The sequence below is a fragment of the Halictus rubicundus genome, chromosome 18, assembly GCF_050948215.1.
Source record: "Halictus rubicundus isolate RS-2024b chromosome 18, iyHalRubi1_principal, whole genome shotgun sequence".
NCBI classification, from domain to species: domain Eukaryota; kingdom Metazoa; phylum Arthropoda; class Insecta; order Hymenoptera; family Halictidae; genus Halictus; species Halictus rubicundus.
In genome coordinates, this window is record NC_135166.1 from 3,545,512 (window position 1) to 3,561,735 (window position 16,224).

Sequence of the window (16,224 nt, forward strand, 5' to 3'; positions counted from 1 at the left end):
CAAACAGCATACTAGAGAAAAAGCAGCAGAAAAATATCGACGTGCTGTTTTTAATTATATATTTTCATTGATTATCACAGTGATTGACAGAGTCACTGTGGGTCGTAGTATATTTTTTGCAAAGTAATAGAATGAATTTTACCGCGTAATATCGAGTTGAAAATGAAAAGTACGCCACTGGATTAGATACTGAAGCATTTTATGTTTCCAGATAAAAGCAAGGTAAAACTGACAGTCTAAACAATATGTTGCTGTTTACTTCTCTCCAACATTCTCGCGGTGCTCGTACCGAAAATTGCAACATTTTTTCTCGCAACACGTTTAATTTCTCATAACGCGTTTCGAAACAAAGACAATGAATCTTTTTTTACGAACGCTGTGATAACAGTCGGACTGGGCATGACGCACAAAAAGCTCGAACATAAAAGCTAGAACACATTCGTAATTCAGCATTTGCGGGGAAGTTTTAAAAAAACGTTTTAAAAAAATAGTTCGTTAAACGCCATCGAATGCATCGTTCAATCCTGGTAGTACTAGTAATACCATAGTAATAATAGTAATACTCAATCGTAGTAATCGTAGTAATTCACTATTCAAGTTCTACTATTCTACTATTCAATATTACTGTACTATATGTTCATGATAAAGAAAAGTCGTCCATTTATTATAGTATTCACGTGGCAATGAACAAGTTAGGGCAGTCACTCGAATAATCACAACCGGTGTCAAGTGTGCGCGATTCCTCCTAGCCAGCTGTGAACGATTAAGCTGAACAACAAAAGGTTAAACTTCACTTGCGTAACCCAGAAATTTTTAACTTTTTTCTGTATAATCCTATACATCTTGGCAAGAAAATGCGAAAAATGGAAGTTTCGAGGCGAGGAACTCACTGGCTCGATAGTTATGCGTGTTTCGAGTTGCGACAGGGTCTCGGTATCCTCGGCGACACGTTCGAAGCTGCGAAAGCTCGATTCACTGTGGCGAGCAGCGCCCGGACAGCGGTGACAGCGCGCATCATCGTCGCGTTAAGGAGAGCGTCTTTAGGCTTTGGATATCGAATTCCATGCTCCACGGACGTGTGTCGTGCGAACGTTTATCTAACACTCGAAACACGAAACCTTCTTACGGGGCGGGGCCGCGAATAGTCAGGGGCCTCTCGCGTAACGGTCCGCGGGGCATCTCCTCGGAATATCTGCGGAATCGGCGATATTTACAAACGCCGTGGCAATTCGCTGAAACAAAGAGACTCCGAAACGTTCCGACTCCCCGACGAGCTCTCGCGTAAATAATACCTAATCGAATTATCTAGACACGCTTCGCCCCATTTCCTTTTTCTTTCCTTTTGATTAAAAAACCGGTTGGCAGTACACTCGAAGCGAAAGTGTGCAGACAAGACCGTCCCGAATCGCAGCCCTCGAGATTCGGTTTTACCGCGCCCCTTCTCCGCGCGTAAACTGTCACGGGAGACTGTGCATATACACACATACACACATATATATACATACATATGTATATATGTATATGTATATATATACGGAGAGTCTTTCTTCCTTTCTTTCTGTTTGTTGTTAGTCCACGAACGCGAGAACATTGCGCGTCAGAAAATAATCGTCAACCAGAAGCCTAAGGATTCTTTCATGCTCACGGCACAGTATACTTACACAACATATCATATTTTTTTTTCCTTTTGTTTCATTTATATTTATATATATATATATCTTTTGTATTATATATCATATATATATAATATCCTCTTTGCTCTCTGTATACGTCCACTTTTAGTATGAAAATAATTTCAAGCGCGTCTTGCCTCGTCGCACTCGTCCGTCAGCCAGCCGGAGCCGGCGCGCCGGAAACTGGCGGCCGTCTCCGGTCTGGTCACCGTCCAATAAACACTAGAACTGGAAGCCCCGTTCCCGCGACGTGAGAATCACCTTCGGATGGCTGGAAGTAGTAGCGACAGCAGACTCACCAGAAGATGAAGAACGAGCTGAGCCCGATGGGAAACGGCCAGACTCAGCGCGTCCACCGGAGGCTCGCCTGGCGGCCTCATCGATGCCGGACCGTAATTCCTGTCGTAATCTGGAAACAGGAACGATCTCACTTTCGTTCGTCGATTACTCCCGTCCCGGACACTTTACATCTATCATCGTCTCGTCTAATAGACAGGTCTCTCTTGCAAATAATAAATCACGAACAATTAATCGTCTCTCTTGCAAGTAATAAATCTCAGGGACAAATGAGAAAGTAACACTGTTATTTTTCTGTAAGCAATCTAACGGAGTATGTAAAAATTGAGTTTGAGTTTCTCTTAGAAATGAGAGGGTAGCTTTTAATTTCTTTTTTTTATGGAGTGCTATATATTTTTTTATATTGTATGTACACACGTGTCAAGATCAATACAAGGTCATAAATGGAAGAATAGAGATCCCTATTTCACGTGTATTACACTGTTTGCAAAAAACAGTATTACTTTCTTCACTTTCGTATTTTTGTTTCTAATATTTATTATTCGCAAGAAATAATAACTCTACTGCTGGTGATTGAGTGAACACCCTCTATAGTAGACTGTGTACAACCCCGGCCACGGTTACTGTACATACAGTGTTTACTCGATATATGTCCACAACGAGGGTCTAGCCACGGACATATATCGGCAAGGAGATACTATTCTTTGATCCACGCGACCTTACAGTCTCGAGCTTCTTCGCCCCTCACGGGGAATACTTGCGGCAGTGGGGGTAGTTCTGTGACTCTTAACCGCCAGGCATTTGCGACATATATAGTGTAAACACTGTACTAAAGCACGCGAACGGATCTTTAGACTCGATTTTCTCGAAAAGAATGCCTCAAATGAAAAGATTTTATTGTTTCTTTTGAATTTGTTTTTTCATGTAGAATCATCCCCTTCTACGTTACTGTGTGCAATTACGTTGCAGGGACATTCTTTCGAAAGAAATGAAAAGTTACAAGGAGCTCAAACAGTGGTTTCACAGTTGGCATAATCCCGAGAATACCGAGTTATGGGAATACGAATCGGGGCTCGGTGTATTTATTTTCTATGAAATCCGTACTGCCGTGCCATTGTTCTCTCACACAGTCCTTTCGGAATTGTAGCTCGATTGTTCGCATAATTAGCATCCGAACTTTCGATTATCCAAGTGTTGTATTATTATTTAAGCGCTCCATTATTCGTATAACGCGTTCCCTGCAAGCTTTATTGTGCCCTCGTCTCTCCGTTAATTCTGCACGATATATAATATTCATAGTTAATTCTATACGGAACCGATTCAATGCGAGAAAATGGAAACACGCGACACCGATTACGGGAGCGGATAAAATTGTTACACGCGCGTTAGGGTAAACGTTCTTGGCGGTGTAATTAAGTCGCCGCGGTACCGCAGTGGTATTAAACGGCGACAGGTTGCTGATGAAAAATTAAACGTATTATTAATGTGTCAGTATTGCTCTGCAGATTCTCTTAGACTAGGATAGTTCACAATTCCATTAATTCATTTTTTTGTACATGCATTCTGGGGGCATAGAAATGTTTTAAACGTGTTTGCATAAATCAAAAGTCTGAGCAAAATCATAATCATCATTATAATCATAATAATAGGCAAGTATCATAATAATATAAACATGGCAATCTGGTAACCACAGTACAAAACCAACAATTTTAAGATTCTGAAATTTCCTAAAAATCGAATTTACAGCAAAAAATTCGGAAAAAATTCACAGTCGTGAGTGCCATTGGATAGAATGTTCATGAATTTTTTTGTCATTTTTTGTCGAGCAGAACGGAAGAAATAGAGCATAATTGGTTAAACTCGTGTACACCCTTACCTACCCTTATGGTGGGGGTACCGAAAGGAAACTTGCCCCAGAGGGTTTTCTGTGATTTAAACGATGTAAACTGAACAAATATCGTTTATTTCACACTAGTTAACAAACTTTTGTTCATAATCATTTCATTATTTGTGGGACTTTTACCGTCTAGACATTTGGGACATATATAGAGTAAACACTGCGGTAAACGGTGTTGAGGGGGATATTTCTAAATCTGGTTTTAGGCATGAATTTTTACATTTAGGTGAATTCGGACGGCGTAACTGCGGGGACGGTTCAACGGAGCGGTCATTATTTCAACAACGCCGGGGATGTATGTATGCGCGAATATCAGCACAACCGGATACGGAAGATGAATGCAAGGAGTTGCCAAGGATAATGCGAAGCGAGAGCGAGAAGAGCGTGCCGGTTCTTCCGCTTCTTGGAATGAAATTCTACCAAATTCCCGGCTCTACGGAATCTGGGATATTTGGACCGCTCGAATCCCTTTTTAACGAGATAAAAGGCTCTCTAGTTGTAGCGACCGCCTTCAGGTATATTTATAACCTCCTGGCTGGTATCATGCTGCGGTTGTTAAATCAGGACGACGCGACGCGACGGTGTCGTCAAAGAAACGAAACGTTGTTATACACAACGAATGGGTCCCCGAAGAAATTGAGGGTGAACGAAACATTAGTGTTTTGTGCGTTCCTAATCTCCTTAAAGATGGAAGTCTCCCGCTGCTGGTATACATACGTCAACGGTGAAATTATAGACCCATTTCACGTACACCGAAGCACCTGCGAGTATCAACGTTTTGCCATCGAGAACGTTCCAACGGAGCCAAAACCCCGGTAATTTCGAAACTAGAATAATTTAACCATATCCGATCCTCTCGAGTTTATACATTCAAGAAACATTATTGTTCTCGAATTCTTAAATCATAGATACAGCCTCTACTCGATATATGTCCAAAACACGGGTCTGGCCACTGACATGTATCGGCAAGGAGACACAATTCGTCGGCGTAATGGGGATTGGACTTTTATCGGCGAAGCATTTCGGACATATATATAATATTGCAATTTTGTATCGTTTCAAATTACTGGAATTTCTGCGTTCACAAGCAAGAAAGTAATTATTTAACGTTGACGGATAATGTAAACATTGTTTTCAGCTGCTCAGAAATTTTGCTCGAATACAGAGGGTCAAGTGAAACGCTATTAGAAGAATGTAATAGAAAAATTTCATTCGGTTTCCGCGTGATATTCTCCCGGAAATATTCCTAGTATCCGCGGGAACGCTTTTGCTACTCCGTTTCAAGAATAGTGATACACATACATGTATCGAGTCATCTGGAAGTATACATAGCAAACAAGGAGAATTGAGATATTTTCAGAACGAAACCGGAAGGGTTTTTAGTCTAATCAAACTGGGCCAAGTAACAATTCGAAATTTCCGCTAAAAGATTAAAGCATTCTATTTACGCGGTACCGCCACGATTAAATTTGTTCTGGAAACTCGCTTACAGAAGTCTAAGAATATCTTCGCGGATACTGCCACTGTACAGCGGGGGCTGACTCGTAAATTGGCGAAACTCGGCTTTGGAACAGTGAAACAGACAAGTGAAACCGGCCAAGTGATAACTGAAGACTTATTATTTCATGATTAAATGTTGCTTGTCATACAAGCTGCGCAGCTCTCTGATAATTAAGGCTACCCGGAAAATTCACTCGCAGCGAAATCCCTCGTCCGCCGTTAGGTTGTTTGATAATTAACTGCTTTTCACTGACACGAGAACGGCCCCGACGGGGACAGCGCCGGGGTGTTCTTTAAAAAATGAAACATAAATTAATATTAAACCGGTAAGAAACAGCGACGGATACTTGGTTATTTATAAAATTAAAATAATCGAAACACAATGCTCGGTCCCATAACTTCTAAAAGAAATCGGCATTTCGAAACTTTTTCTATTTTTTAAAATTCAGTTTCGTCACTGAAAATTCTGAAAAAATTCACAGATGTGCAATGGAATAGCTAGAATATTCCCGATTTTTGTCGGAATTTTCAATTGAAGGGGGTAAGAGAAATTACGGAAAAACCTGATTTTCTTCGTCACCCCATTACTACCCCTTATGTCGACATATAGGGTTGAAATTTGGCACAAAGTGTTTTCTTCGGATAAGATATCGAATGGCAAATTCATTTTGATTTGGGGGCAGTTCTGACCGGCTACACCCTTTGTAGAATTCCCAAGTTATTTGACGAATTGCGTTATGGAACGGCGAGAAAGAAATTTATTAAATTATTCCCAGGGCGAAAGTAGAACCGCGGGGCCGGCGCGCTGCAATAAATAGAAAGTTTATTGTCTTAGTTCGATTCTTTCCGGCACGGAACCCCGTTCAATTTCGCTTCCCGATTGGATGGCCGATTGTTCTAAGTTTTACGAACCGGTCGAACTTAAATCAACATCGCCACCTGTGGCGCTAATACAAATCCGGTAATGTTGCCGGCTATGAATACATGAATATCAACGGGGGAAGAAGTCGATACGTTTACACTGTTAACCTCGGAATTTCAACGTGGTCAGATGTATCATGCGAACAGGATCTCGAGCAGCTTCACACGTGCATAACTGTGTATATGTGTACGGTTACCCATCCCCGTCAAATATCTTCAATTCCGCCGGATGAAGTGAAACTTCAAGAGATCACTCAAAAAAATTCTAAGCTCTACAGAAAGTCTTGGATCATCCTACAATTAATTTTATACCATATAAAATGAAAAGCATGACATAGTAAAAGTAACATTAGCGAAATACAGTGAATTCGCGATATATGTCGCCGAGGCCTGGATGATAAAGGTCGATCTTGGACACCGAGGAATATGACATAATACTTTTCTACGTTCGGCGCCGATCAAAGAATGACTCCTGGACAATAAGTGATATCAAAATCGGTGCTGCTGACATATAACGATAATTCCCTGTACATGAATGTTTTTGTCAGACGTATAATTTCCATCAAATGAAAATAAAGGATATTAAAAAACCCAAGTATCCAGTATACTATTTTCGCGGAGCAATATTTTCAAGAAGTCTGAAGACCGATGGCTCGAAAATAGAAAATTAAATTACGTCAGGTTTGATCGATTCGTACCGCGGAATTGAACAGGAATGAAACTGAACAAGTTAAAAATACAAAAGAAAGTTCAACCCGGAAACGCGATTAAATTAATTTGACAGAGAAACTGACAGTTTATGTGTGTGTGTGTGTCAGAAATTGGTACCGATACATGCCATGATGCATTAACTTTTCGAAGTTATAATTTGTAAAGTTTTAACAGGGAGCAGACTTTAAGTAAATGATACCAAGCAGAAAGTTCGGACGCATGTTATCTCCGGAAGTTTTGAAACAATACGAGTGAAAATTAGTCGAGGAGAAGTTCTTTCGAACGTGGGCGTTGTTAATCATAATTTCTATTCTTCTAGCTTTCCGCGACATTTTTCTATCCGTTTCGAGACACAAAGCTTCACATGTCAAAGCTTGATACAGTGTAACGATTATTCGAATCGATAATTTTCTTTTCAAGTTTTCCACGTAGTTGCATTGTTGACCATGAAACGGCACTATTTAGAAAATATCGCGCAGAAAATATTTCTAAACATACAAACGAAGGCTTTTCACAATCGAAAAAATGAACTCGGGAAAATAAACAACGAGAACTTCGATCTCCACTCACCGGAAAATGCAAAATATTCAGGAAATCAAAATGCGTATTCAGCCAGGAAAACAATTATTGTGTATAAAAGAGTTTCGCTGTGATGTACACGCATGCATGTTACGTGCGTGTACGTGTAAAACGTGGTTTTCGCTGTTCAATATTTTAATAATTTTTTAACACTAGGTTTACGGGATCTGTCAAGATGACGGGTCCTAATATTTTCAATTTCAAATTATTAAGATTCTAAGGGTGCACACACGAGAAATTATTTAGCATTTCTTTGGGTATCTATTATTTTTAAAATATTGCCAAAAATTTGGGTAGCAGGTTCCTGTTATTTTATTTATATCTCAATAATGAATTGACCAATCCAATCTTTACCTTGTGAACCAGAATAATGCAGAAAAATAGTAGCAGTTTCAAGAATAGAGATTTATTAAAATTCTGCAGGAAGATGCAAAGCAAGCACGGCGCATTAAATATATAAAATGCCTAAGATTCTAAGGGTGCACACGTGAGAAATTATTTAGCAAATTTGTTTCTTCGGGTATCTATAATTTGTTAAATATTGCGCTAAAAATGTGGGTAGCAGGTTCTTGTTATTTTATTTATGTCTCAATAATTGACCAATCCAAATATCCCTTTACCTTGTGAACCAGAGTAATGCAGAAAAATAGCAGCAGTTTCAAGAATAGAGATTTATTAAAATTCTGCAGGAAGATGCAAAGCAAGCACGGCGCATTAAATATATAAAATGCCTAAGATTCTAAGGGTGCACACGTGAGAAATTATTTAGCAAATTTATTTCTTCGGGTACCTATAATTTGTTAAATAGTGCTAAAAATCTGGGTAGCAGGTTCTTGTTATTTTATTTATACCTCAATAATTAATTGACCAATCCAATCTTTACCTTGTGAACCAGAATAATGCAGAAAAATCGCAGCAGTTTCGGAATTTATTAAAATTCTGCAGGACGACGCGAAGCAAGCACGGCGCATTAAATATCAGGATTAAATTAAGCATGATCTAAAATTAAGGAGCGTTTGATCGACACCGGGCGCGTTCAGTTTGCCCAGGAAACGGAATGACACTCGGCGCGGCTGATACGTCAAACACGGTTCATTCGTTCCGACGGAATTATTTCCTTTTTCCAATTGTGCCGGGAGTTTGACGATATCGTCTCGCGTATTATGAGGGCTGCTGATAAAACGTCACGCCGAAGGCTCTTTCGTTTCGCATTCCGATAAATTGGCAGCAACTGGCACCGCCGCGTCGCGCCGCGCCGCGCCGCGCCGCACCGCGCCGTCAAAGTTCCCAGAAACTCAGTTTCAATGACTTCGCTCGAAGATTCCCGGGAGCGACTCCGAGGCCCTTCTCTCTCCCTTCGATCCACCCACGGACCCACCTTTCCCCGAAGTTTACTTTCAATTAATGAAAAACGAGTTTCGTTGACCTGCGGTTCCACTACAACGTCGACGACGGCGAAACGCGGAAACGGCGACGGAGCGAGAGCTGGTTTCTTACCGTTTCTCTTTCCCTTCGGCTTTCCCGCTTTCGAGAGAACGATCCCTCTCCCCCCCCCGCCCCCCGGCTATTCCCGAGACTCCCTCCCCTCCCCTACCGCCCCTTTTCTCTCTTTCATTTGTTAAATCGATCGACTTCCACGTCGAACACGTACAATAAGTTCGAGTTCGCGACCGGAGCGATGAATTGATTCTTATAACCACGGGCACGGGGGCCCGCGTACACACAGAGCCCACACGACTATAGAATTTTCATCGGAATGATAACCGAGGTCCTTTCGGTCCTCGAGCCCCGCGAATCACCGTGTGGAAACTTTGAATAAACGTGATTTTCCACCAGCGGCAAGGAGTTTCGATCGAGTAATGGGGAAATCGGAACAAAGGCCAGTTTCGCAGTGGTATCGCGGCGCGGTTACAGAAGCTTTCTTTTTCTCCAATCGTTCGGAATTAATGTCAGTCTCGTGTTCCACACTTCTCTGGCTGAAAGTATCGGATTAAATGCGCCGTTGTGACTCCAGACATTCTTCGTCGAGGATAAAGGCAAATTTAATGGGGGAAACTCGTTGTCTCCGAAGAAAATGTTACCGTTGAATATTTTTTGAAACTAGAATTGAATCTGTTTTGTGTATGTGTGTGTTTGTGTGAGAAATGTAATAATTCTTCGCCGAAGCGAATTATTTCACACAGAATTTCCCGTCGACGCGCCACTTGCTCGAAGAATATTCAGACCTCCATCGATATTCAAAATTTAACGGCACTTACACTGGTTCGATTGTTCTTCTCATACGTATTCATAAGATACTTCGATGATCAATATTCATAAGCTACGCGATACTTTGTACGGGGCGAGGTGAAATCAGAACAGCGACAGTAAAGAAATAAAACTCGAAAGGGTGTGGGGGGTGGGGTGGGGGAGATTCCGTCTTCCGTCCCTTCTTTAAATGGAGCACGTTTCACGCCCCGTGATTTAAATTAATCAGCGAGAATTGATTAAACGTCCATTAAAATGAAATGGAATATTTGTTGGCGGAACACGTTAGAAATCATTATTACATTTTAATATTAATTCCCATCCACGGCGCTACGAATGTGTACAAATATATAGCTAATCGATAAATTTAATTTATTTCGCTGACAAAGGGACGACGACCGAATGTGACAGAAATGTTCAAAGCAACAGGATAAAAGACACGTTCTATTTCATTTAAACGTTCATTGTAATTGTCCGTCATTACCGTTTAGTCAATTCTTGACATTTTTTCACGGTTTTCACATCGTTCCGACAATCATTTATTCTATTAGTTTATAATTCGTGTTTTTATTAGAAAACGTACTCAACTGTTGTGCGGTACCACATGAACAATAGTCAAGTAATTAATAAAGCTACAAACACGTAGCTAACAAAATAGGCTAATAATCAAACCTCCAAAGAAATAGGATTCGAAATTACCTGAAGGAGTATTAACATTTTTCTTAGAATTCTTTCTTTTTTAGAATTTAACTTCAAAAATATAATAGTGAGAGTTTCACTTGCAATTAAATTTTGTACGAACCTTCATATGCTTCTCAAAATTAGTTGCTACAGTGATTCCCCATAAATATTCAAAATTTCTCATTATACATTTGAACTTTGGCAATTGTGTACTATAGAACCACAAAGAAACACCAAATTTTACAATTCCAGAACAGGAAATTAAATTAAACAATAATTAAATTATTATGCGAGAAATTTCCCAAAGCGTGCACCAAGCTGTTATACTGTACTATAAAAGGCCACAGTTAGGTCAAGGTTATATCGGACTTTCTCCTCGCCGATACATGTCCCTTGTAGTGGACACTTATCGAGAAGATGTTCGATCACCGAATTGCTTGAAAATCGTGAGAAAGAATCGGATCACTTTCGTCACTAATTCTATCAATATAAAGCGCGATTACTGTAGAAATGTGTACGCCACGATCAAGCAAAATCGATATCGACGAAACTGTGAAAGTGGCATTCGCCACGACCATGAGTTCGCTGCAGTAACCGTGCATTCTTGACCGAAAGTAGAAGTATTTACTCAGTTCTATAAAAGGAGTTGATGACAGAGCGCCGATCACCCCCCGGCTTCTCGTGCGAATACGACTGCCAGTCTAATTTAAGTTTAAGGATAGATCCTGGACGATATACAAGAAAAGTTCGCCGTTTGATTGATACGAACTTATTAGAAACTCCGGGGAAATTAGTTTTTCATAGTTCCCGTGAAACTGCGAAACTGGCGCAACAGAAAACAGGCTGCTATTTATAATGCCGGCAATAGTGTTCCTTTGCAACTTTCGTGACCGGGGTGTTAACCTTTTAATTGCTTCCACACGTCCAACGATGCAACGTGTATGAAAATATGTGTACTAGCAACAAAATAAATTAGAAATGTAAGTGCACTACTTATTTTTTGTTTCACGACAGAAATACTTTCTTCAATGTTCGACAGTATGAGTTTTCGATCGTGAAACTATTAAGCGACTCGACAATTAGAACCTACGCAAATAATCTTTCGTTAATTCGTTGACCACGAAAATGCGTACCTTCTCCGACGTGTTCCGTAATGTTTCAAGCAAACTCGCAACTGGACGGACTGGTCGTGTTCGACTAGATCAAACAAACACTGGATCCTTTTTTTTTTCTGTTCAAGCGAAACACAAAATCCGTCTCTGCGACTCTCCGATAAATTCGCGGAATGGAAAAACGCAACGGTACACACGCGACACTTTATTTTACGGAACGCTTCGAACACCAGCAGCGAAAACAGAAATTCCGACAAAGAGCGTACACCATAGGAATCGGTTTTTCCCCTAATTGCTGTCGGCACGTTCGGATGAAAGACTTTACTTGCGGATGAAGGAGTTCATACGACGTAAACGTGGCACTGCACACCATGGCGATTACAGTGAATTCTCGATATATGTCAGCAAAACGGGTCATGATGTCGTTTATCGTCCAGGAGTCACTATCCGACTCTCGAGCTTCTCGGCCCCTCACGCGGTACACCCCGCGGTGGGGATAATCCCGTGACATTTATCGGCGACGCCTCGGCGACGTATACAGAGAATTCACTGCACTTCTGCAATACATCTGGCATATCCTAACTCTTCGATTCTCTCACGTTGGAACGAAGCGGAAAAGAAAATCTGTCGGATGCGGCACTGAAGTTTGATCGATTAAAAGGCGCGGGATAAGCGGGCGACAATAACCCGTTCACGGATAAATGGAGTCACCGACCATCGATGATTTAGCGGGATTCGCTTGGGGAATCTCTGCGCTCGAGTCTCGAACGGTGCGCCGTTGACGAGCTTTTAATTATGCTAATTACTCGAACGAGCCGGTGTATAAGAGGGGCGACCAACCGGCGTGTATCGTCGTGGGGAATGGCCGGGAGTACGCGAGCCGTGTTAAAATAGATATTTACTGACCTGGATTTCGCCATTCCTCGACCTCGTAGTCGATAGGTCGTTGCCGTAATTTCTTGTTACCGTTACTACCTAAAATACATTACACAAAGGCGGTTTTACATGGCGTGTTTTACGGGCCTGGACGTCATGGCAAGGGGTGAGAGAGAGAGAGAGAGAGAGAAGGGACAGCAGTCGGGGGTGGGGGGTGGGCGAGCGAGGCCGTGGGAATGAATGTCCTTGACTGGTTGATAAAGAAACAAAAGAAACGAAGGGGAAGAACCCAAGCTGGGAAGACAGAGAGAAGAGAGGGAGAGAGGAGAGAATGAATGCGCCACGACTAGATGGGGCTGCTCCAGGGGCAAGGAGGGGGGGGGATGCTTGCAAATTAATGGCGGGTATTCTACCTAATTCCGCGTTCGTTCGTGGGAAAATTTCGACGATATCGTTGTCTCGGTTGGTTAATTTGCTCCGTCGGCGTGCTTGGGCGCCGAGGATCGCGATCAAGATCAACGTCGCGGAAATAGGGAGAACACACCCGAAGCCAGTTGAACGTTAGTTACCGTTTTTCTTCATCGATGCTGTCGCGTTGAAGGGCGGCGGTGTGGTGGATGTCGTCGAGGGTGTTGGAATCTCTGAAAATTAACCGAATGATCGTCTCGTTAACGAAAAACATCTGGGAACACGATAAGAAATATTTTCAACGGGGCACTCTCGGCTTGAACATCGATTTTTCTTTGATCCTGCGCCGACATACTGGGTCGCACGGTTAAAAACGAATTCCTACGTTTCTGTAATTGTCCTTCGAATTTTTATTTTCGTTGCAAACGGCCTTAAACGTCTGGCTAAAATTCCACGTCGAATTAGAGGCTGTACAGTCTTTACTCGATATATGTCCCAAACATCTAGCCGATTAACGTCGCAGAAGTATCCCCACTACCGCGGAGTATAACCCCTGACGAGCCAAGAAGCTTCCAGTCGATATATGTCCTTAGCCGGACCCGTGCCTTGGACATATATCGAGTAGGCACTGTATTCGGTACCTCAGAATTTTTTCAGATTTAATAAAACGTTAGAACAATAAAAGATCGCAGAAATAAATTCGGATTCATTTTCAAGGTTGAATCTTCTCCTTTCGATAAACATTTCTAAAATTCTGTATAAATTTTTCCAGATAAATAATAATTTAAGACTAAGTAATCATAAGACTAAGTTAATGAAGCTTGATATTTGCAATTATAGCAGAGTACAGTAGCGAAAGTTTTTGGAATCGTTCGAACGACACAATATAATATTTTCCTCTATTTAATTGTGGTGTACCATTACTATTTTTCGATCATTCTGTCGATGACTATATTCTCAGCACAGGATACACAAAGAAACGGATAGATTGTTGAAAAGAAACAAATCCATGAAGGATTAGCTTAAAGTCTTTCAACAATGTAAATGCAAAATCTTGGAGATTGAAAATTCAAATTCCGGTAATTATAGAATAACTTCCCGGGCATGGAGCTTTGTCTGTACAAACTTTTCTTATTTAACCAAGTACCATAATAAATAACATTTTAATGCAGAACCGTATTCGCGAAGGATTTGCGAATTTAAGAAATTCAAGGCTGAACTTGCCTCGCGTTTCGCTTGCGGAACGGAAGGCTGAACGATATATCTTATTAAACTTTTAATTTCAGCCAATTTATTCGTCCACGGAGGTGGAAAGGTATACTCTCTCCAGGGATAAATATATCCTTCATAAATTTAATCGCCAATTACGAACAACGGCGAAACGAAAGGGCCGTTTCAGCTCGACCTATCGATCGATGCCTATCGACTTTGCGTGAAAGTATATCGGGAATCAATTACTTTGTCATTAGGCCATAAATACACGTACAATCGTACCAATTATTGTCGATATCCCCCGTGAATTTTTGCACTTCTCTGCCAATGTACTTTCACCGTGTAATTCAATACAGAAAACTTCGTAACATTCTCTTAATTAGGGAAACAACTGTTTTCTACAATTCCTTTCGTGAAAAGATGGAAAAACAATGGCTGAAAAATTTGCAGATTGTTTTCTACACTGTGTGCACCTTAATGTTATTCAAGTGTTCATTTATAATTTTATTACATGGATTCAGAGAATTACATTTTATTTCTAATCAAAATAATAATAATCGTTGAAATAATTGGGACAAAAACGACCTCGATTATCCGAACCGATGCCTGAAGTCCCCAATATTCCAATATGTTTCAAAATAGCTCTAAGGCGGTCCGTAAACGTCACAATTCAATTAATGTTGCTGGTGTTATTATACGAACTTTTATGTTGCACTGTTTAGGGCGGTTATGCGAAGTGTGTCAGGCGTGGCATAACTCACCGTCCAATTTAATGTTGCCGTCCGTTCCGCCAAGAGAATTTTGCGCCACACACTTGTACGAGGCAAAATCGTCCGGGCCGATGTTTCGGATCTTCAGCTTCATGTACTTGTTGTAGCCGTCGTCGACTTGCACCGCCTCGTACTTGTCACCTGTAATGGAATTGTAATTGCCTAGGCAAATAAAACTATGGTTTTCTCGGCACGACAAAGGAGAGATGATCAAAGGAATGAACGCGCGGAAAAGCAGAAAAGAGCAATCTTCAATTTTCAAATCCGTCGTGGATTTAGCCACGGGAAAGATTTTCCAACGTTTTTACACAACTTCGAATCGACACAATTTTCACGTGAAAACGCGTCTTCAGTTTTCATTTCAATAATATTGTACCGCTTTATCGAATTTTCCAAGAATCAGAAATTTAGTGTTCGAATGATTTCTGAAATCACTGTACATTACGGAATTGAAACCTCTCAAAAAATCGTACTATTGACATTACCTTTCAATCTATTGTCTCGTGTCCCAGGATTATTAGAACGAAAGCAATTTGAAAATTGGTATGACTGTATACCGGAAACCATGCGGTATAAACGTGAAATGTGAAACGTCTTTCCGTTCGGTGACTATGATTTTAAATCTTCCAGCTACATTCATGTAGATTGAAAGTATGCGCTGTAATTGCGAGTGGCAGTCGAGCAAGTATAACTTTATAAAGCTTAAAATTACCAGAGACGATCATGTCGCCGCGTTCAGTAATCCAATAATTGATCGAGGCAGGATAAGCTTCCGTGTGGCATTCCAGTGTGACATTTTGTCCAATATACGCAGCCTCTAATTGATTGGGTATAGAAAGCATAGGAGGAACTGTAACAAACGAAAAACAACCGTAGAGTTACTTAATATTACATATATTTCTCCAGATTAAATGTTTACTTCTTCTTTTAATTGTACAGAATGTACCGTGAACATTTTTGTTGCCATTCGGACCTATTTAAAGCGATTAAAGAAAGGTTAAACTTCACTTTCCGGGACCAAAAATTTTTCACTTTTTTTTTACACAGCCCCGTAGATTTTGACGAGAAAACTCCAAGAATGTAAGTTTCAAAACGCGGAGTTCGCTCGTTCAAAAGTTATACGCGTTTAGAATTCAGCGAAAAGTCTCTTGTCTCTTGCAATTAATGCGGAGCATTTTTATTTCGCACGAAGATCCTCAATCTAATAATTAGTGAACAATAATCCAGTGAAAGAGATGCAAATATGCACACCAATATAAAGCAATAACCACAAAACAATGTGTCATAATACGTTTCATCTTCACTGTGAATTTAGTATTACCTTGAATTTAGCAACTCGT

At 40.8% G+C, this 16,224-nt stretch overlaps 1 protein-coding gene across 1 annotated transcript in view; it reads right to left on the reverse strand.

Moving 5' to 3' along the window:
- Positions 1-1,763: 1,763 nt before the first annotated feature.
- Positions 1,764-16,224, reverse strand: part of LOC143362754 (neurotrimin) — a 131,804-nt gene continuing 117,343 nt past the window's right edge. The window contains exons 7-11 of the mRNA XM_076803175.1: positions 15,597-15,734; positions 14,876-15,025; positions 13,064-13,135; positions 12,525-12,593; positions 1,764-2,082 (exon numbers count right to left, since the gene is read on the reverse strand). Coding sequence (XP_076659290.1) covers positions 1,931-2,082; positions 12,525-12,593; positions 13,064-13,135; positions 14,876-15,025; positions 15,597-15,734 — 581 coding nt within the window. The 3' untranslated portion in view covers positions 1,764-1,930. The remainder of the gene's footprint in view (positions 2,083-12,524; positions 12,594-13,063; positions 13,136-14,875; positions 15,026-15,596; positions 15,735-16,224) is intronic.